The sequence below is a fragment of the Dermacentor albipictus genome, chromosome 3, assembly GCF_038994185.2.
Source record: "Dermacentor albipictus isolate Rhodes 1998 colony chromosome 3, USDA_Dalb.pri_finalv2, whole genome shotgun sequence".
Taxonomy (NCBI): domain Eukaryota; kingdom Metazoa; phylum Arthropoda; class Arachnida; order Ixodida; family Ixodidae; genus Dermacentor; species Dermacentor albipictus.
Genome location: NC_091823.1, coordinates 20,007,219 through 20,031,086, shown reverse-complemented (window position 1 = coordinate 20,031,086; position 23,868 = coordinate 20,007,219). Strand labels below are relative to the sequence as shown.

Here is a 23,868-nt window from a genome sequence, read left to right as displayed (position 1 = left end):
AGCGAAATAGCATGAGATCGCCCACTTACCTGTCGATAACGGAACTCAGAGAGAGTGCGATGAAAGGGGAAAAAACATGCAGTATTTATTCACTTCGCGGGACGTAAGTGTTATTTTCGTTTGATGTCGCGGCGGCGACAGCGGCCTCAAACTTACTGAAGCTGCGTGCCAGCTTCTCAGCCCGCCCCCCTCTTCTCGGCAAACACTCGCACGGCACGACAGATTCCTCGTTGGCGTTACGTATTCTCCGTGCACGCGCGCAGTAGTGCTGCATAAGTCCCGTGGCGCCTTTTTCATTGCCGGGTGCCGGAGTTCGGAAAACTTTTCGTTTGGAATAGTTACGTTATCGCGCCCCTGTTCTTGCGACGATCGCATTCACGAGGCTGACGTAACGCGCAGCTTCTGCCACTGTCGGGCCTGAATAGCCCGTGCTGTCGCTTTCCGTGTCGTCCTCATCACTGTCGCTAGTTGACACTTCGGCAACAACAGCGGCAACGATGGTGAAAAGTCGAACCTCGTAGCCGACATCTCTTCGCAGTCGCAGCAGCGCTGCCGAGCAACTTCGCATTCCAAATGCCACACACTGTAGTCAACAGCAGATCCATGTCGCAGGCCAGCGCCGACTTCTTCGTGTCACGTTCGGTAGCACGGACGATGTCTAATTTTTCTTCTATGCCGAGCACCCGGCGTCTTTTTTATCCTAGCTTTGACATGACGCAAGTCCTCGCTTGCACGACGCCACAACGCTCTCTGGCGTGGCGTCCATGCGGCGTCGAAATGATGTTGATGTTGATGCGGCTTCACATGCAAACGCACAGGGCGCTTGGAGGCTGTTGTACCGATCTCTGAGGCTTGTTGTTCTGCCGGGCCGCCCGATGGAGACGATGCACCACCATGTTTGCGCGACGAAAAGTGGAAACGCTACGTTTTAACCGATGCGTACGCAATAAGCTGGTACGGTTAATGCGGATACAAAATACATTATGTTCAATGGCCGCTGAGTCGGGGAATTGACTTTACTACTTTTAAACCGAAACTACTGTTTAAGCGGGTACGGTTTAACGAGGTTTTACTGTAATGGTGTTGACGTGACACTTTCAGCTGTTTTTGGCCAAAGCAACTTGAGGTGTCCGAATATCATGCTTTTTCTGCTGTCACATTTCCATTGTAACGCTTGCGAACTGGATTGAGGATAGTCTGCATTATGGCACACTATTGAAAAGAGATCAGGAGAGGTGAGGCAAAGCAAAAGCCTGCAATGATGATCAGCAATTCGTTAATCCTTTCAGTGTGACTGACGTACCGGTAGGCTTCTGCGTTTCTGTCCCACCATTTCACTGGCATATCTACTCAATCTCTTATGTGTTTTTGAGTCTGCTGCGCATTTTATTCCTTATGCCTGGTAGGAATGTGAGGAACATATTCAGAGTGTGTTTGCAAATATCCTTGTCATTTGTTCCCTTCTGCATAATAAAAAATAAACTGTTGTGTTCGTTTTATAAGATTGGAGAAATAGTCTCAATCTGGGAGTGCGTCACCTCTGAAACAGCCAGACACTAAAAGGTTAAGGATATCTAAAGAGATATCCTCTTTAAGAAAGAAAGGTCCTCTATTCAAAAGCTACGCATTAATGACTACACGGCGCCCAGTAAGTTTTATTGCATTAGAAATTACATGAACAACAGAAGCACATTTTTGCTGTCGGCGTCGCCATTGCTGTAGCCGTCACCAACGCCGTGATGTTCTGTATAAAGTCCAAGGGCGATAGTATTGTCGCCGCGCATTGTATGTTGTATGTGAGAGTAAAACCACATGAGGGAAGCCGACGATCACAGCTCAATCTAGCGCATGCTAGGGCAGAAAGCAGAGAGCAAACGCGCCATTTTCCATCGCGCGAAAGGCCGTGGGGGGATGGGAGGGAGGACGGCGTTGTGCTCCGGCAGCAACTATGCATTTCACAACCAGGCGCAAAGGAAACAGATGATCGTGGCTCGATCTCGCACGCCATATATGGAGGCAAGCAGAGAGGCAGTGCGGGAGGGAAGGGGGTGGCTTCGACTCCAACAATTGCGTACTTTGTACAGCTGCGCGCGCCGTATTTTGAAAGTAATCTGCAGGCAGCCCGTACATTTCTGTGCGCTGTATGTTCACCGCTCTTGCATTGAAGGGGTCGACAGCATGAAGGCTACTTCGCTCGCTGCTGCTGCCGCATTTGCTCACCCTGGCATTTTGACAGCGAGTGTCCGTGCTCATCGAGTGTGATGTGTTCATGTGTGCTTGTGCGCGCTGACCATATGCTCGTTTATTCAGTTAGTGAATGTTTCCAAGTTTACCAACGGATAAAACATTTTGTATAGCTGTGCACTCATTTGCTATCACAGTCGATGCTTCGTCTTGCAAGTGAAACTGCTACTTTTTATTTTTTTCTTTCTATATTATTTTTCTTAATGTATTTTGGAATTTTGAACTGCACAGGGCAATTCATGGTTTAAATATAGGCGATTGTAAACATTCTGCAGGTTGTTCATTTTATCATTCTTCACAGATTTTATGAGAGACCTTCGGTTGATAAACTAGATCTGTCTTAACCGCTGCTTAGTTCTATCTATCTATTGTGCTTTACTTGTTTGGTGCTGCCTGTGCTAGGGTTAAGTGCGCCTTGTGTTGCAGCTCAGGTGTTCTCATGTTTTCACAGCATGCTGGTGATATCCATGAAGCCTTGAGGTTTCTGGATGAAGCCCAAGCTCTGGACACGGCAGATCGCTACATCAACTCGAAATGTGCAAAGTACATGTTGCGGGCAAACCTAATCAAGGAGGCAGAGGACATGTGTGCAAAGTTCACTAGGGTGAGTTCAAAGAGCATCATGAACACTTCTTTGAGCACTGATGCAAGAATTTTGTTTTTGCGTCAATAGGGGCAGTTGCTGACCGATATGTAATAATGGCTTGCACCTTCATTGGGCTCTGTGTGCAAAAGATATGTTACTTTCATTGCTACTGGTTTAGGTTATGATAGGCACTGGTGCAAAACTTGGCATCATGTGAGTGTGGCACCATGATGTTTCATTGATCACAAGTGGCGGTAATACCATATAATCTCGAGCAAGGGCCATACCCCTAACTTCCCAGCCCAAAATTTGGAGGGGGCAACATTCCAATCGAGAAGCAATTGCATTTGGTGTGCTCGGCATCATGGAACTTTTGCACACCGCTGTGGGATGGTGAGAGATGCGGTTTGACCTCTTGACGTTTGAGGCCATCCCTGACAGGCTTCTTCATGTTCCTCCACGACACCGTGCAAGTCACTGGCACCATGTTTTCTTCATGCAGCTAGTTTTTGCAGCCAACTCCTTTAGCTCATCTCTCAGCTGGTGAGAGTCCGCAATGGAGAGTATGCATTTCATGGCATTTGATGTCGTATGTAAGCTCAAGGTTGTAGCATGCGCCTAGGAGAGCAGCAAGTGGGCAGCAGGCCGAAACTTTGGTGCGGACACAAGAATTGGTTTAGATGGCATGAATTCCTACTTGTTTAGCACATTTCTTCCTAAATTGATTCATTTGTTAGGGCGGCCCTTTAAATGCTGTTTCAATGACCTAAATGCCTTTTTACTAGATGTTCACATCTTGAAAGTTAGTATTATTAGGGTCCGTCAATACTTTTTATCTGGTCACGAAACTTCCGCATAATGCTATGAGCTAGCTTGACACAGCGCGTGCAGTGGATGCACCACTGCGCTAGCACAAGTAAAAGATGGACCGGAGCGGATGCCGAATGGACGCCACAAGTGTTGCGTACGTACACTCTCTATTGCACGAGGGTCAACTGCCTGTATGAGCATGTGAATATTGTTGATACAATGTGTAAATTGCCACCCTGTTTCTGTACAGTTTCTGTTCAGAAACTTAAACACGAAGAATTTCGAAACAACTACAATGCCTTCTTTCATTTCCAGATTCAACTGCGTTTGCAACAGTGACTTAATTCGTAACTCAAATTGTACACTCGGACTACTTCATCGTTAGAAACAGACTACGGAGCAAGTTCACACGACACGTTCGTGTAATTGCACATAACAAAACCTGTGTTTCAAGCTAGCAAAGGTAACCAACTGATTGGTTAGCGAAGCAAGTACGTAATTACTAAACAAAGCTAACCAACTGATTAAACAAATAAACAAATAGGGAATTACTAAACTGTCAAACTAATGACTAACTAATCTAATACGTATATGTACTAACTAAACTTAATAAGCAACGCAACAAGCTAAAGTAGCAAAACCAACTCAACCAATACACGAATTGCGTAATAATAATACATCAACTAAAATAAATGAAGACAACTAACAAAACTGATTAAATTATTGATCTAACTGAAATAACAAAATTATTCACTAATAACCTACCTAACTATAATAACTAAGCAAATAACTTGCTAATTATTCATCTAATAATTAAGTAACACACTTAACCAGCAAACCAAGTATAAGTGACTCATCCAACTAACTAGACAAAGTGCAAATAGAGACAGCTGAATGAAACAGTTTGTTCAAGGAAGGCTGCTAGGGGGAAGGCGGTTGACGTCAATCATAAAACGGGGCCGTGTGAAACACCAACACATCGCAGATTACATTATTTTGCCAAAAGTTACCATTGCATGTTCACTCAACAAATGTGCCAAAATAAGTGTGGCTGAGGGGTCTTGTGAAAGATTAGCATGATATGCAGCCCAGCCATCTGGCTTGGCACATTGCTTACCTTCTACTTATGCCAGCACCTCTGGTGCCACTTTCTGTCACCATATGAAACTTTCAGGGAAGTTTTATGACCAAACGAAAAGTATTGAAGGACCCTAGTATTATGATGGAACAACCCCTAGGCTGAACAGCAGATAACGTAATACGCACTGCGTTTTTTCTAAGTAAGCACAGTTAGGCGTGCGACATTCGTGTAACCGTTACTTTTTCTCATTACTGAAGCCATGTAACAGGCATGTAGTTGTGATTACTCACCTGTTTTCTCACACAAATGGAATATTATTTTTTCTTGTCACTTTCGCATTTGCTTTTGTAGCTGTATGCTGCTTTTTGGTTGGAAGAGTGCTGTTACGGGGACAAGTTGTTGCAGTCCTTGCAAGCTACTATTTTCACACTGTGTCAGCTCTCTCTGGCTCGGTGTAGTAAGAGTAGCAAGATCAATGCTATGGCATAACAGCCTTTAGCGATGAGCCTTCTATAAGACAGTGGTCTTTCCTTTTCCACTGCCTTTTCCAGCTGTCGCACATGTACTCCTGTATCTTTCATTTCTGGTTTGAGATTATTTTGTGTTAGCTGGAACGTTTCTCGCAATTATTCTGTCCTTCATGTGTGTTCTTCTGGTGCAATAATTATTCTTTCCAAAGTGCCTTTCACACGTGCTTGTAAGTGGATGGGCTGCGCACTGTGTAACTTAATTTGCATCAGAAACAGAAGTGCTCATGCGCGCTTTGTTCACCTACTGGGTTTAGCTTTATCTTATGCTACTGTATAATGGCTTTGCTGATGATTGAGTTGATAGGGCTACAATAAGGGCTACGAGGAATCGGACTACTGAAGATCACTTGTGTCCTTTATGTGTGAGGAGCCTGTACATCTCCTCAGTGTCGGTAGCGAAATCTCGTTTCCTATGCATACAGGCCGGAGCAGATGGATTTGACAAATCATGTGCCCATGAGCGTGCACATGCACACACACTTTCTGTGTAGAAGCTTTGAAAGTTCACAGGGAGCACTTCAGTAATTCTGCAGTGTTAGAGCTGAAACGTTGTGAGACTGAAAATGTTAACTGGGCTGTGAACTAATCACACCTGGGGTATTCAGCATGGCTCACCATTAACACCAGCTGTAGTCACCTCTGGCAGCGTGTAAAGCCACTCACACTGCACACTTCTTGCTGCACTTGTAACGCTATCATATACAATACCATATTTTGAATGTATAACCTACTCCTGCATGTAACCCCCGCCACAAGTTACAACCATTGAAAAAGCGAGAAGTAAGTGTACTGGTCCCGCATAGATAACTGTATGACACTCATAAATTTAATAAAGTAGGCTCAGTAGAGTTGTCTGCAAAGCACCTGAAGCACCCTTTTCTTTTGCACACGCGTGCGTGCGTGTGTGTGTGTGTGTGTGTGTCTTACTACCTTGTAGTGGGGGGTTGCTTCGTGGCAGTGCAGAGTTCACGGCTATGCCGAACGTTTTTAGGCATGGCTTTGTGCTGATCAATACCGTGAAGTTGCACTAGAAGGCAAAGTTTGCCTGTAGCCCTCGCTACCAGTGCATACAGAACAAATCTTAACTGGTATTCTTGGTGCAGATTAGTACACACATGAAACTGTGGTATATTGTTTCTTTCTCTAGGGTTGTGATTCATCAGTGTGTGTTATCCTGTGATTACTTTCTTTATGTGCAGGAAGGGGTGTCTGCAGTGGAGAACTTGAACGAGATGCAGTGCATGTGGTTCCAGACCGAATGTGCCATGGCCTACCAGCGGTTAGGGAAGTGGGGTGAGGCCCTCAAGAAGTGCCACGAGGTGGATAGGGTGAGTGGGAATTCGATGGGCACACATGTATGGGAGCCTTGTGTTCAGCGTTGGCATATATGCCAACTATACAGCCACCTTTATTGTAAGTTTTCGGACTTAGTGAAAGTGCTGCCGTCATTATGCTTGTGTACTTGAGTGCAAAGGAAAGGTGAATAGGATGTTTAAGCAGCCCATAACATGGGCACAGTGGCTGTGGCATTGTGTCGTTGAACATGGGGTTGCAGTTTTTATTTTTTACTGCAGCAGCTACTTCAGGTAGGGTAGGGTGTCACTTGGCACTCTGTGAAACTGTTAGGGTTTCCCTGCTTCAAAAGGTTTGGGAACCTATGTGATAGAGTCAGCATGATTTTTTGGTGCTCTTTTGATGTTAGCCAGCAGTCATTTCGCTTAGCCCTGATGCAACCCTATCTGTAGCACACACACACTTGCGCAAGAATTCAGTGGCTTTGTTGATATAAATGTCAATAAAAAATGCCACAGGTTTCCTCAACAAGAAATACATTAGAACTAGTGTTGAATTGTCCGCAGTAATGTGAAGCTGATCTTGGGAACAGGGTTCTTATTTTTCTGTGTACGAGCAGCCTGGTTGCATGCCTTCCGTGCCCTGTTGACATAAGTGCTTGCAACAATGTGAACCCATTACAACTCGTCTACCTTGATGTTTGCAGCACTTTTCGGAGATAATGGAAGACCAGTTTGACTTCCACACATACTGCATGCGCAAGATGACACTACGTGCTTACGTGAGCCTCCTAAGGCTGGAGGACGTGCTCAGGGCTCATCCTTTCTACTTCAAGGCTGCCAGGGTAGCCATCCAGGTAATTCTGACATCAAATACGCAAGCATGCAGAGTTCATCAACTTGTAAATTCTTCCGCCAACTTGTTTATCACATTAGCATGCGACTCTGTAGAGTTTGAGCAATGGGGCTATGGTGCACAAGGAGAAAATGCACTCGCTAGCAAAACAGTCAAATTTTGTTACTACAAACACCACATTGATGAATTTGTCAATTCTCTAATATACTGTCATGTTCAAAATCCCCAGCAGAGTTGCCTATGCTTTCAGTCTAAAAATATATTTCAGAACTACGAATTTCAAAGTACCACATAAAACAGGGAGAAGGCAGGAGAGGGAAATTCAAGACGATGAGCAAAACGAGAACAAGAACGAAAACATAAGCCAACGTTACGACAAGTGGACTTGTCGAAAAGTGCCAAATACAGTAAAACCTCGTTAATTCGAACTCGGTAAATTCAAAATCCCAGATGATTCGAACTGGCGGCCTAGGCCAACCTGGTTAATTCGAAGATTTGGGGTGCTATGCGACAATTCCCAATCCCCATTTCACCGCAAACCCGACGAAACGACGGCCATTCAGAGCCGCGAGGCGACACCACATAGTAAACGTGATAATTTATAGACGAAACGCCCGACCCATTGTACTGCTAGCACAAAGGTCAGTCCACGGTACACCTCGCTCACCCCCGTAACACGCACCTGCAGAGGAGAAGACGTGCTTCACTGCAACGCAGTGGGCATACCGGGTTTTGTCACGTACTTTCATCCCCCACTCCGCACGCTCCTCGCGGTCGCAGTGTCAGCGCACATTCTCTGCCACAGCCACTGGCTGCCATTTGCCCATTCTATCTCCGTGCCTGCGGTGACGTGTGTGCGTGCAACGCCGGTCTGCACCGTTTCTTTGTGTGTGTTGATTGGAGTGTTGCAGCAAGCGTGGTGTTCGTTTTTTTTTTTTTTTTCTTTTACTGTGCATAAGTGCCAATGAGCAAAGATGCCAAAGTATAAGACTTTATTGCTGCAGCAGAAGTTCCGCTTGATCCAAGAACCGGGTAAGAACATGTGTTCCAAGACCGAGTTGGCTGAAAGGCATAGCGAGCCCCTCTCATGTTGTCCACAATATTGAAGAACAAGTCGAAGGTACTGAAGGTCTACAGCAAGACATATTCTTCGAAGCGGTCGCGAGTACGGGCTCCCACGTACCAAGATGTGGAAATGGCTTTATTTCGCTGGCTGCAGAAAGCAAATGCAGCCCACCTTTTCTTGTCACTGGAACAATACTGCGGGAGAAGGCCAACGACTTGGCTCTACAACTTGGGCACGGAGAGTTCAAGTGTAGCAATGGATGGTTCAGCCATTTTAAAAAACACAATAATTTGACCTTAGTAGCATTCTGTGGTGAGATCCGCAGTGCAAACGAGCGTCGTCGACGGCTGGAAGAAACACACATGGGCTCTGTTGCTTAGCAAGTATGGTGCAGACGATATGTACAACCTTGACGAGGCAGCCCTTTTTTACAAGATGCTGCCCACAAAAACGTTCGCAGCGAAGTACACCGTGGTCAAGGGTCGAAAGCAGGGCAAGGAAAGAATTGCCGTTCTGTTCGGCTCGAACATGTGCAGTAAACACAAGCTGCCGCTGCTCGTGGTTGGAAAGAGTGGGAAGCCTCGCTGCTTTAAATATGCGCGGCTGTCACCAAGGGATAAGCTTATCTACCGACACAACAAGAAAGTCTGGCTCACAGGCACGATATTTGAAGATTACATTCGGTAGCTTGACCGCAAGTTCACGGCCACAGGCAGGAATGTACTCTTTGTTGTTGATAGTTGCCCGGCACATGGTGACATCCCACACCTGAAAGCTATCAGGATGGTATTTCTTCCTCTGAACGCCACATCGATCTCTCAGCCAATGGACCAAGGCGTCATTCACCCACACGAGGAAGATTTATCGCCACCATCTACTCAAGCGCATGCTCCTTTGCTACAACAACGCCAAGGAGTACTCCATCGACCTCCTCGGAGCCATATGTCTTATTGTGTATGCATGGAAGCAAGTGGAACCCACTTTGGTCATACGGTGTTTTGAACTCGCTGGCTTCTTAGAGGAAAGCACCGTCGATGCTGATGCTGACTATTCATGTGCACTTGATGAAGAAGGAGCCGAGTATTGCGACCGCATCAATGCACTCTGCGCAGAGGATAGCGAATCCAATGCAGTTGGCTTCGCCGAGTATCTGAACTTTAAAAATGATCAACAAACGGGCTACTCAAACTTGGAGAGGGAAGCTATCGCTGATGCGACCATGTGCGATGACAGCAACGACGACAATGCTGATGAGCCCTCCCGAGCACCCGCTCTTGAGGAAGTTATTGGATTGCTGAACGTTATCCGCAGTTTTGTTGAGTGCCACGGTGGAAATTCTCAAATACTGCACGTAGTTGGCCAACTAGAAAACATGACCCTTGGAGCCTCAAACTACAGGACGCGGCAAGCCAGCATCTCTGATTACGTAAAGTAATCTAAAGATTGCCAAATAAAGGTAGCACATACCTGCAGCGAACTTTTTTGCCTAGGTTGCATTTCTTTTTTTGTGTTCCATAAATTCGAAAACCTGCTTAATTTGAAGATTTTTTTGCGCTCCCGAAGACTTTGAATTAACGAGGTTTTACTGTAGTACCGTATAGTGCGGAATATAGGTCGAGGTTTTTTCCAAAAAATATTACTAAAAGTTCACCCCTCGACTTATATACCGGCCCTTGGTACAACATGAATAGTTGTCTGGCAACATGTAGGAGCGCAGACCTTTCGGCATCCGCATCATTATCGCCTCCTTGGTGACCGACGCGGCCCAGCTCGCGGGCGCCGCGCGGTTCTTTATTCTATGGCGCGGTGCACCCGGAGCTCGAAGACGGTGGCTGATTTCGTCCACGAGCATCGTGCCAGATCTTTGCCAGTGACAGCAGAACTCATCCGCATCAAAGCTATTGAGATCGCCCGAGAATCCGGACTGCCCAAGGAACAGTTCAAGGGCTCCATTTATTGGGTTCTTCGCTTCATGCGATGCAAGGGATTCGTACTTCGACGGCGCACATCAATCTGCCAGAAGCTGCCAGAGGCATACGAGGACAAGCTGGTCGAATTCCAGTGCTATGTTAACCGTCTCCGGCAGCAGCATGGCTACATATTGGGACAGATCGGCAACGCTGATGAAACGCCGGTGTGGTTCAACATGCCATCGCCCACCACAGTGTGCGAACGCGGCGCAAAAGAAGTCAAGCTTCTTTCTACGGGGAACGAGCATTCGCGCTTCACGGTGATGCTCGCGTGTACAGCAGGCGGCAATAAGCTGCCCCCATACATAATATTCAAGAGGAAGATGTGCCGAAAGAGGCTTTCCCGCAGGATGTCGTTCGCGTGAATGAAAAGGGCTATATGTACGAGGCCCTCATGCTCAATTGGATTAAGGCCGTCTGGAATCGGCGACCCGGCGCACTCTGCGGTGTCCGAGCATGCTCGTCTTGGGTGCCTTTCGCGGGCATCCAAAACGAGCAGCTGTGAAGCAGGCACACCGCGACGGGAGGACGGAACTCGCCGTCATTCCGGGAGGCATGACGTCAACACTTCAGCCACTGGACGTTGTGCTCAATAAGCCCTTTAAAGACCGTGCCCGTGAACAATATAATCAATGGATGGCCGGCGACAACCCGACGACCCCAACCGGCCGGCTGCGCAGGCCGCCTCTTGCCACTGTGGCCACATGGGTGTCGCAGGCTTGGCGCTCGTTGCCTGACGATATCGTGGTGCGGGCATTCAAGAAGTGTTGCATTAGCAACTCCTTGGACGGCACCGAGGATGACATGTTGTGGGACACAGCCAGTGAAAAGCAGTCGTCTTCGGACGAGAGTTCAGACAGCTCAAACGAATGAGCAGGTGACGAGTCTGGTGGCACCACTAAATAAAACGAAGTTTTGTGCCTTATAATTTTTATGTAGACTTCTTTGCTTCAATGTAAGGGGGTTGACCTATATTCTGCCTCGACCTATATTCCGCATTATACGGTACTTCAGAATAATGTATGTAATTTCTTTGCTTGTTTATAGTCAAAGCGCATCAGCATTACTAATTCAGCCTAAAATAACTAACCTGTAACTAACGTTTGTTGGTAAACTGTTCACAACGCGTCTACCCCGAGGCAGAAGTAGCTATCATCAGCACGTTTAGTGCCACCATACAGGTGCTGCTAAATATGTAGTAGCTTGGTAGGCCTATGTAGCCTTTTGTGTTGTGCGTCATTGTGTCATTCATTGAACTTGCCATAAAGTTTGTGTGAGACGTTGGGGCTTTGCTCACAATGGATGTAACTAGTGACACTGCTAAAAAGAAAAGGTGATTCTGGCTGCAGAAAGAGACGGACCTTTTTGGAGAAGTCAATGCAAAAAGAAAACATATTGATCTTTGCAGAGAGCATGGCATTGCCCCATTAACGATCACGACTATTTTGAAGAATCGGGAGAAGTGACCCTTCACTGGGAGTCACTAATCACTCTTACTAGGAACAGCTGTGACATAAAATTTCTAGTATGTGGATGATGGCAATGCTTACGAAATTACACCATCACTGAGTGCTCAGCGAGATGAGTTCGTAGATCCTAGTGTCCATCAGCAAAGACCATGTTCTCATCTGGAGGCATAATGATGTTCCCGGAGATGTGATCCATAAAGTGGAAGGTGTTGAGTTGTTTCAGAAGAAAGGCAAGCAACCTTTTCGTATTTAGTTTGCTCATCCACACACGTGTCTATTGTCAAAGTATCGTATTTACTCTGTTCTAATGGACCCTCGATTATAACGTGCACCCGTTTTCCGTGACCAAAATAAAAGATGCCCTCAATATTAACGCACACCCATTTGCCATGACCTAAAGAAAAGAAAAGACCTTTACAGTACCGCCCACCTCATCGTTTCATACACAAATACAACTTTCTCTTATTAGAAAAGCAAAGATTTACTCCCAGTACTCTAAAGTTGCGATGGATAAAAAAAGTAGCTGTTTTGCCCGAAAGGTGAAGCACCGATTGGAATAGCAGGTTAGTCGACAGCTATTTGGGGCGAGCTCCACCATTGGAAAAGCTGGCACCGCCGGCAGCGCGACGTGGCATGACAGACCACATGGACACAGTGGCCGCGCAGCGTCAGCTGCTTCGGCAGCACCGAAGCGAGCTGATAACGAAAGTTTAAGTCCCACCTGCGCTGCAGTTCTGATTAAGTGTTGAGGCTTTTCCGCTTTGGGTGTCTGCTTGACAACATTTGAAATCACTATAATAGGTAGTGGCTGCCTTTGGAGGCATACAGCATAGCTGGCTACTGCTCTGTGCGCAGTGCCCGGTGTACACAACGGAGCCCGGTGTCAGACTTATTCCCACGTAGCCGCAGGACAGGAAGCTACGTGAAGCTTGGCTCGCGAAACTTGTAGCCGATGGCTGTTTGCCGGTTCTAACTCGGGTATGCAGCAAGCACAGATGCGAGCAATATTTTTGCTATGGCGCCGGGACTGCAATGTTTGGTGAGTAGCAGAAAACACGCACTGCGACGTTCGCCCACGCTCACTGCCCGGCTATGTGCTCGCTGCCCGGCTAATGTCACGATGGTTTCGTCTATGAACTTGTTGATGCTAGACAGTGGCAAGTTTACTGGAATGGAAAGAGAGTGGAAAAAGCACATTAACACGAAGGTGTGTCATATGGGCATGTTTGTTTATGAATTAACGCACTGGATTACGAAAAAGAAGCAGCGCGAAATCGCCCGCTTAGTGCATACAGTGCGACGCAACTTTAGAAATATTGAAATGTCCAAGAATTTAAAAGAAAGAAATATTATTGAATCGTCGCAACGGCACATCACAGTCGCCGTGTAGGCGTCGAAGTCCCTTGTTAAAACGAAATTGTTTTTGAACAGCTTTGATAAACGTCCACGCTACAATTTATTTTTATTTTTTTATTTATTTATACATACTGCAGCCTCGGTGAGGCTATTGCAGGAGTGGGTAGAAAAAAAAGAAAAGCAAGAAAACGAGATACAGGCCCAAAAATAAATATGAATATCAAGTATATGTAATTGCTTTCAAAAATTCTTGCATAGGTAAAGAGCGGATGCTTCCAGGCAGTGCATTCCAGAGTTCAATGGCCAGTGGAAAGAAGCTGTGCTTGAACATCTCCGTTCGGCAAAACAAAGGGATAAGGTTGAGATTATGAGAACTCCTAGTGATAGAAGGTGGACTAAAGTTCAAATAATTATTTAGTGTATCAAGGCGCTCAGAATGAATAAGCGTGTGTAAAAATTTCATGCATTCTAAGCGGCGGCGAGATGAAAGAACTGTAAGGCCTGTAGCTGTATAATGCGAAGAAGGGGAAAAATCTCGGCTATAGTTGCGAAAAATGAAGCGCACAGATTTCTTTTGGACTGATTCTATCTTTTTAATATCGGATTTCTTATGAGGATTCCATATGATGCAGCCATAATCAAGAATAGGTCGGATAAGTGTTTTATACGTCATCAGTTTGGTATCCTTTGGAGCCTTACGCAGTGAACGATGGAGGTAACCGAGACGTCTAAAAGCTTTGTTACATGTGATGTCAATGTGTTTCGACCATGACATGTCATGGGAGAAATGAAGACCAAGGTATTTAAGTTCGGTTACTCTTTTTAAATCTTGACCATGGAAAGTGTACGTGAAAAGTGATGGAGATGGGCGTCTGGAGAAGGACATGGAAACAGTTTTAGAGAAATTAATGTTCATTTGCCATTCCTTGCACCACCTACAAAATTTTGCAAAGGAGTCATTAAGTAAATCATGATCCATTGGTGTGTTAATACTATGATAGAGGACGCAATCATCAGCGTAAAGACGAATACTAACGGACACGCAATGCGGCAAGTCATTAATATATAATAAGAAAAGAAGCGGGCCTAAAACGGAACCTTGTGGGACGCCGGATGAAACACTAACAGGAGAGGAAATAGAGCCGTTAAATTGCACAGACTGAGAACGGTGGGTTAGGAAGCTATGTATCCAACCAACCAGAGAAGGGTTATTTAGAATGGAGTTAAGCTTGTAGAGGAGTTTTGGGTGTGGGACGGTGTCGAAAGCTTTGGATAAGTCAACAAAAATGCCGTCAATCTGTCCGCCTAAATCTAATGACTGACAAATATCGTGCGTGAATTCGATCAGTTGGGTAGTGGTGCTATATCCGCGACGGAAACCATGTTGGTAATTGGATAGGATATTATGGCTTTCAAGAAATTCCGTGATGTGTTTAAAAATTATATGTTCGAGTAGCTTGCATGAGTGGGCAGTTAATGAAATGGGTCTGTAGTTCTGCAGAAGTTGAGCGTTACCGGATTTGTATATCGGAATGACCGTAGCAAGCTTCCAGGATTGGGGAACAGTGGAGGTTGATAATGATTTACGGAAGATAACGGAGAGGTATCTGCTTGTCCAAAGGGAGTAGCGAACGAGGAAAGAATTGGGTATGTCATCTGGGCCGCAGCTCTTTTTAGTATCTAAATGGAGGATCATGTTCAGAACACCTGAGCTAGATACGACGATGTCTTCAATAGGAGGGTATGAGTCACAGCTAAAAGGTGGAAGTGAAGAGTTATCCTGTGTGAACACGGAATGAAAATACGTATTAAAAGCGGAAGCAATCGCGAGTGAATCTGAAACTGCCACGTCCTGAACAACTAAACTGTTAGTTGTGCTGTTACTTGGCTTTATCGATTTCCAGAACATACGAGGGTTTGTTTTCATAAATTTTGGCAAAGTAACAGCATAGTAGAAATCCTTGGCAGATGTTAGTTTCTGGCACAGTTCCTTCTTGGCATCATTGAACTCAGTAATTTTGTCAGGATTACCATTTCTTTTAGATTTGCGCAATCGCGAAACACGACGAGATAAATGCAGTAGTCCTCTTGTCATCCACGGTGAATTTATATTTTTCTTTTTTGTTTTCAGGGGAACAAATTGGTTAATACAGGTTTCAACAATATTCTCAAAAAACCGTACGGCAACATTGATATCATTGTTCAAAGATAATTCATGAAAGTTTTCAAACGACTCGCTAAGTGTGTCGGTAATTGCAGCATCATCGGCGCGGCTAAAATCACGAAAAGTGCAGTACTCAATCCGCGGTTTGGGAACAATACAGCAAACCGAGAACAGTACGGCTTTGTGGTCAGAAATCCCGTCAGTAACGCAGCACTGGAAGGCACCCTCGAAAAGACTTGAGCCAAGAAAAACTAAATCTAGGACAGCCGTTTCCCTGGTGTTCTCGTGGACAATCTGTCTAAGACCGAGTGATAGGGAAAGGCGCAGTAATTTTCTTGAGAGTGACACGTCAATGGTTGCTTGTGGACTGTCAAATGAAAACGCTCCCAGTGAAAGCGAAACATTGTGCGCGGACATGCATGCATTGAGGCTTTGTGCTGTTATGCGCCATTTGGTTATACAAACGGCCCACTATAAGAACGTATTTCACATAGTTTGCACTCAGCGATTGCCGACCTTTCACGCAAGCAGGTCCAGGAGACTCCATCATGGCAACCACGCGCATTGGCTTTCACCATACATATTCAGTAAAGAGATGACGTCTTTAAATGATTCTGTGCTTTCAGTTTGCCCAAGAATATTATTTCGACAGTAATAAAGTTCTCTCGTTTTGAGACTACTTAGAGAAATGTGCAGGAGGGCTACCACGTGGTGTTTTTATTAAGCGCCATAAGCCAAACCTATGAGGAGTGTGCCGCGTGATCCCTCGTACTACGCAAGGGAGGCAGTTAGGACAGATGGTGACTCCATAAGTCCTTGCCCCCAATACGAAGTAAGGATAGTACCGTAAAGCCTCGTTGATTCGGATTTCAAGGGACCGAAAAAAATGTCCGAATTAACCGAATGTTGAATTATCGAGGGCATCCAGAAAAAAATAAGCAAATGCTTACTACGTCAACACGCTTTCTTTTAGTGGATGAATGAGCAAATACAGTTTCTATTTTGCACAAAAGCATTGCGGAAACTGCAATTGTCGTCATGCCAAACCTCATTGGCTTTACAGGGGCAATCAAGGCGTCGCAGCTTACATTTGCAACACGTTTTGCACTACTGCACGCTTATCCCGATTATTTTCTCGTCAGTGAGATGATAGCCAACAGATCATCCGTCTATCGCGATGTAGTCGGTGCTCTTCATCCTCGGCAGCTTGGCACAGAATCAAAACAAAACTACCATTTTCCACAGCCGCTTCAGACAAAACCATGGTCGCTATCGATGCGATCTTTGCAACTACATAGTTCTTTAGATACATGCGTAGCCAGTCAAAACGAAACTACTGTTTTCCGCAACCGCTTCGAAAGAAACCGCGGCCGCTATCAACGCCATCATGGATAGTAATTACGCAGTTATGAAAGCATGGGGTCATGTTTTCATAAAGGATTATTCTGGTGCTGCTGTTATTAATGTACGATTTCTGCTGAATATGGTGATGCGTACTCTGCCGCATCGTTTTGATTGGATGCTAGCACCGTTAATGTTGTTTTGCGGCGTTCCTTGCTCACTGAGCTCTGAAAGTTGGCCAAGTACATCTGAATTAATGACAGTTTGCTTGCATTTAAATTATGCATACGCCTGCCGGGACCAGAGGACAAGTTCAAGTTATTCAATTTTCCAAGTTAACGAGGGTCGAATTAACAAGGTTTTACTGTAATGTTATCAGCCGTATAAACTTGTAAACATTCATTTACTAAATTAGCAAGTATGGTGTCACACATGCGCAAGCAAACATGAACACGTCTCACGCGATGACCGTGGAAACTCGCTATCAAAACGCTGAAGTGAGGAAGTGCGGTAGCAAGAGTGAGCGAATTGACCTTTGTGGTGCCTCCTACTCCGACGCGAATTAAGCGGTGAGGCCACAGTGCGGTGCACCTTAGACGCGTAGAGATTGTCCACATCACAGATAATTTTCAGGATAGGGGCCACACAGCCATGCCCAACGCAACACTCCTTTCTTTTGCGCCAGTCCCGCATGCAAGTTCCGGAAACTTCGAACGCCCGTGATGCCGGCCAATTTTCGTCTCTCTGCACATGTGATCACCTTCATTTTACTTGCGGCATAATGACAAAGTTGCAGTTGGCACTTCCATGCTCATAGGGCAAACGGAGAAAATAGGAGGACAAACGGTGGACTAACCTAAGCGCACGTACTACGCCACATGGAAGCTAGAGCAGCTAGGCTCGGAAGTGCGTACGATATGGCTATTTTGAGATGCCAATGGTGATATGGTACCACAGATTTAGTGTCGTACTCAATTCTAACGTGCACGTAATCTACGAACCCGATTTATCGGGGAAAAAATGCGTGTTAGGTTTGAGTAAATATGGTATGTTCTTTTCCTGCTGTCGGGCTCAAATACTAGCTTACGTTCGCAAGTTTTTCGTTAGAACAATATTTTAAAATAGCGAATTATTTGTGGTTGGTCCTGCATACTTTGTTGTGCCAAGATATCACTATTTCTGGTAGACAGAAAAAGACTTGGTTAGGGCTCTCAACATTCTTGCACTTCCATGGAGTAATTCTAGGCAGCTTTGATTTCCAGTAGTCTTGCCCCTGTTCCGATCCAGCTGACATCCACTCACTCAAGATGATATGAAGGTTGGTCAGGAAGAACTTGGAACTAACTTTTAGGAAGGAGATACTGCGCAAAACGGATGAAGGCAACAAAGGAGAAATATGGACTAGCACAAACTTTCTACTTGGAATTCACTAGTATGTGTCTTGACCTTCTATTCTTCATCTGCTCTGTGCAGTACCTTACAAAAGTTATGGTGTAATACATTTTTTGTCAACTTGTATCTTTTAGGCTTTTGCTGTGTGAAAGAACTGTGCTTTGAAGTAAATTGCTTTGAAGTGCTTGCTTCCATTTGATTGTAGTTCCCACGCATCTAACATTGCCGTCCAGAAGTTTCATTTTGTGGCTAAGCATGGGTGAAACTTGCCCTGTCCTCATTGGCAAGCGGCTTGCACACTTGCACATCATTGCCAGTGCTGTCGTACAGTCCCAGGGTGTCTGCAAACCAGGAATTGTCGGGGATTTTGCGTAGTCTGGGAAAACTCGGGGAAAACTCAGGGAATTGTGCCTCTAGCAGGGAACATTAGCTGTAATTTTATTGAAAGGGTCGAAAGTCGGCGTAATGCTGGGTCGAGTAACAGACAGAAATCGTAATGAATCGTCTTTGACGCCCTGTCGTCAGCTGGAATAGTTGCCGATGTACAGTCAACGACCGACTTTCCGGATGCCCGATAATTTGGACGGCTTCGTGACACCACCACGTACTCCGTAGAGTCAATGCATCAGAACGTCTGAAATTTTGGATGCAAGAACTCTTCGCCGTTGGATGTTCCGGACGTTTTGCCGTGACCGCAGGTCCAAAATGGCATTAATTAAAGCCACCACCGCTGCTATTTTGATTACCTCGCCGTCTCAAACCGGCGCTCTCGCACGCAGATCCGCTGGCAGCCGTAGGCACTACTGCGGCAACACTAGACTTAGCTGCTTCGATGTTCGCTATTGAGCTTCTTGCCGTTGGTTGCCATGTTTTTTTTTTTTTTTTTTTTTTAGAATTCGCGCTGTCATCAATGGTACTGAACTCCGCCTTTGTGGTCCTCACGATTGGCTTAGAAGCTGGGAAAGCACGGTGCATTGCATAATGCCAGTTCCCAAAAGTCAGCTTCGCCTCTGTAGAGAAACGTTTCTTGGTGAAGCGTACGCAAAAGTATTGCAGTGAAGCATAACAAGTGTAGGAAGGGGCTATTGCCACGGGACACAGTATGTATTCCTGAATTATACACGCGTGCACGCGGTATATCCTGTCACAGTACAAGAACCGATATGCTTAATACGTGTACCGACAGGCCTTCAGAGCGTTTCAGGGCAGTTTGAGCCCTTAAGGACATGCATTGATTTTTTCCACCTGGTCGATTTTTCAGACGTTTTCGTGGCCCCTAGAGAGTTCAAAATATCGGACGTGGACTGTGCAAATGACTGCAGCCATTCAAATGTTATTAGTGAAACTTCAAGAAAGTTCACTGAAATTCGACTGTTTCATCTAGTCACATTGATGTAGCATGTCTCCTCATTTGTTGGCAGTCCTTATACCAACATGTTTAATTTTTTTTTATCGCCTCGAGATAATGGACAGTTTTAGTTTAGGGGACGCAAGCGGCTTGCGTACGCAAGAACTAGGGGCGACGGTACTGCGCATGCAGACCGCTACGTCTACTTGCGTCCTTGGCTTGTTTGGCCGGCCGAAAACATCGCTGCCCCTAAGTGGTCACGTTACCCACGTGACTCTTGTGGTGTGGGAGAACTTATGAGTAGCTAGCGGGTAGATAATCTAATAAATCTTTCACCAAGTGTCGACAGATGTCGTTTTTATATGTATTTGAGAGGTTTAGCGTGTCTGGTATTCAAGTAAACGCAGTTGGGGTGTTGGGGCGGAGCCATAAACGGGAGCGTCCTGCATGGTGCATCCACCTGGAGACGCAAAGCTCAAACTGACAATAGCAGCTAATATTGCTGTAACCAAGTCTATTTTACTTTGCTGCTGGTGTAAATTTTCGGCACTGGCGTAATTGTGTTGCTGCCAAAAATTTATACCCGCAGCAAAGTAAAATACACTTGGTTACTGCAATATGAGCTGTTTTTGTCTGTTTGAGCTTTGCGCCACCAGGTGGCAGCACCACGCAGGCCACTCTAGTTCATGGCTCTGCCCCAATGCGCCAGCCTGCGTTTACCCGATTACCGGACACTGTAAACCTCTTTATTAACTGCTTTTAAGCAGAATAGTTTTATGTGCTTTACTTCATATGCTTGATTTCATGTTTTAAAGAATGATAACGCAGCAAAGATCAGACGTTGATCAGACGTTGGCGCTGCGAGCGCATGCGACCTCACTGCGGCTTGCGTTTGGGGCCACTAACCTATAACGTGCTTCTGCTAGCATACGCAAACGTAAACGCACCCAAGTGCTAGGGGCCCCAACGCCTTGCGTCCCCTACACTAAAACTCTCTAATGTAAATATAGTGTGGCTGACTTGTACTGTTCCCGAAGTCCGCACAGGTCTTTGAACCGCTTTACGGTTCTTGATTTTAAAGGCATCGTTTTCAAGGCCATGAACATCCTGGAATATTCAGCAGCCCTTGACAACAGTTGGATTTTTGGGGGCAGTTAATGGTATGATGTCTATTTGGAGAAAGAGTAATTCCTTGCTTTACAGGCAAAGATTGCAATCGGAGCATCACCATAGATAAACATATTCAATGTGCCAGCAAGAAGAGCTCAGTGGAAATGCACAGTGCTTATCTACCTTTGCATGGAGTTTTGCAGTCATAGTTCTTCTAAGGTTTCATGTGTCCCAAGTTTGATATAAATTGGCTTCTTTGCACTTTTTTAAATGAATATTGCCTGTGTATCGTGCACTGTCGGTTCGAGATATTAAAGCGCACTTCAGTTTTAAAGAAAGCACATTGTTGCGTGTGCGAATTTTTCCCTCTGGCTAGTGTACAATCTCCTGACTTTGCAGCAGATGACTTGTGATTGAGGGTGCGGGTACCTTTTTATACACCTCTGTTGTGCATTGACATAGCTTCAGCCATCCCTTGCAGCTGCATACCCAGCTGCACATTAGAGTGTTCCCTCCAGCAGTGGACTGCACTGCTAGACTCCATCTCCAAACAATGAAGACACCTCTATGGTGTCTTTTTAACAAACAAAATCTCTGAGACATAAACATCCAATGTTTTGGAGGGAGGACACGATAAGCTAGCGCATGTAAGGCATGTCAACCAGAAAACCTTGGCACCTTTTCCAGAAGAAGAAAGAAGGCGCTTAAGCTGTGTTTGGCCTCATGGTGACTGTGCACACACGTTCGCCAAGGTTAATTTCAAGACATTCAAGAACAAATTACAGGACATTAAGCAAGTCGTGACACGCTCAGCAATGAGCCGCAAATACGACAGAAGGGTGGTGATACATGAATCTCTTCACATCAGGGAGATGCCCCAGTAAAGTATTGCATGGTTTGGCTAAAAAAAAAGTATGTAAGTGTATTGCATTGCCAAGACATTCAGGGCAAGGAAGGCACAAGGCAAGGAACACAAAATTATTACTTTGTAATAACGTGCCCTACCACTGGTCGTCCAACTTGTGGCCCGCCCTCCAGCCCAAACTGCAGCCCACTCATCTAATATCTGTGGGGCATCGTTGATGCAAATTTCAATGCAAAAGACAACACCAAAAATGCTTTGAAGGTATCCATAAAACAGGTGATGAACCTTGACAGAGAGGAGGTGAAGCATGCCTGCAGCCATTTCAGGTCTTGTCCTAAGAAGGTCGTTGTTGCTGACAGAGGTTACATTGAATATTGCTTTCATTTGACGGGTTTTTTTTTCTTCTATCTACAAAGCTTTGTATGAATACATAGATTTTTTCCTTCCATTTCGGATGTTCTTCATTGTATAGCTCGACAACCTTTAGTATTTGTGTAAATAGATTGTGGTTGACTAGTTTTTCTGCCTGATTGCTAATGCATATTCTTCTATGTCGCTACCTGAGCTGTAAAACATTGCATTTGCAGGTGTACCTTCAGCTTCACGACCACCCTGTTGCGGAAACGGAGGCAGCAGAAGAGATCAACACGGGTGAGTCAACTCCTCTTTGTCGTTTGCTTTTCAGGCTGCAGCAGAAGAGATTACTTGGAAGACCGGACGTTAGTCGTGGCAACATGGTGGCACTTGAACGTGGCAAGGAAGCAGCAAGAAAATGCGGCAGTGCCGATCTGCCTCCGTTTGCAGGGAACCACTTTGAGATTGCATGTTCCGATGTTCTGCTTTGAAGTGCTGGTGTGAATGTGCACCAAGTGTCCCTTTTGATCTACAGTTACCGCCAGTGCTCGGCAGTATCGAAGATACAGGTATATATATTACATACTATCTTGCATACTCTTTGGCTATCTTGTATCTGTATCATGATATGTATCATGATATGACATGTATCAGTATCTGTATTTCCATTACATGAAAGGATGCATCTTGCATCTTAAGATACAAGATACTACTATCGCAACAGCACCGTGTGAAACTGAAGGTTGGCTGAACTCTGCTTCTCAAGCTGATACTGCTGCCACTAAGCCACCTGAATAAAACTAAAGGCAGCGACATCCTTTTATCTTACTGCCAGAGCCCTCCAGCGAGGGCAGCTGATGAGGTCTGTGCGTCCCTATTGGTGGTGCAGAGTCGTGGCAGTCGCACCATCTCGACAAAAACAAGCGCGTGAACGTCTGCGTGCAGCCGCTATATGGTGTCATTATTGAAGTCTCTCTTGCTTGTTGCTTTGTCACAAAGTCTGAAGAATGCAAGAATGGGCGTGCTTGCATCTAATGGCTTTCACATATTGTTTTGGAATGAAAATATTATACCTTGAGCAAGAAAGACAAAAATTTTGACATAAGAACAGACATTTCATTCAAATGAAAAAAGGTTGGCCGGAGTTAGGAAACTTCCAACCAAACATTTATGTTGATGCGTGTCTGATGCTACATTATATACATCTATAATAAGAAATATGTGAATGTGTCTATGTATGTTAAGATACAAATAGAAAGTATCGTATCGGATACAATAATTGCGGTAGTTTCAAATCGTATCAGGACAGAATTGCAAAGTATCTTTGCCCAGCCATGATTACCGCCAACCTCTGCTATTTGGAGAATTACTAGTCGCTATTTGACATAGCTTGAAATAGTCAAAAACAGTTGTATTCGACTCGGTTAAATTGAAATTATCCTTATGTAGAGCAGTTTCTGTGAATTCTGGACTTGCAGCTAGAATGTATAGAAAAACTCAGGTTACATAGAAAGTTGCATCTACTCCTGATAGATGGTACACTTCACGTTGTACCAAATGCCTCCGTAAGTTGGCTTTGCTGTATAGAAAAGCCACCAATGTGGCGAAACACCTGTTCATCAGACGGTGCAACGTGCACGGGTCCGTTGGCCCCTGGCCAATGGAACTGCGAGTTCATGGCTTCGTTCAAATGGCCTTTCTTCTTGTGATGCAAATTCCTTTCCAGTTAGAAAGAAATCTCGTGTGTTTCTTGGTCTCAGATTTCAGAAAATTTTCATTTAGAATTACATCTTATATAGAACTTGCGAGTGCTTTTTTGATGAGTTAAGGGGATTCGACTCTGACCGCGTTGCATAATGAATGCTTTGGCATGTCACCCTTCTATCTTTTATGAGACTGCCTGCCACTGACTATGCATGCATGGTTGCGGTAGAAGGGTAATGCTGTGTATTCTCAATTGTGAGAGATACTTTCTCGTTTGTTGATGGCTCAGCCGTATAGAAGGCATGTAATCTGCCGTTCATACAAATTGCA

The 23,868-nt window shown here is 45.1% G+C and overlaps 1 protein-coding gene across 1 annotated transcript in view; it reads left to right on the top strand.

The window, feature by feature from the left end:
- Naa15-16 (N-alpha-acetyltransferase 15/16) overlaps positions 1–23,868 on the top strand; it is a 119,863-nt gene that overhangs the window by 18,992 nt on the left and 77,003 nt on the right. Inside the window, exons 13-16 of the mRNA XM_070535211.1 lie at positions 2,696–2,848; positions 6,451–6,579; positions 7,251–7,400; positions 22,068–22,131. Of these exons, the coding sequence (XP_070391312.1) occupies positions 2,696–2,848; positions 6,451–6,579; positions 7,251–7,400; positions 22,068–22,131 (496 nt within the window). The remainder of the gene's footprint in view (positions 1–2,695; positions 2,849–6,450; positions 6,580–7,250; positions 7,401–22,067; positions 22,132–23,868) is intronic.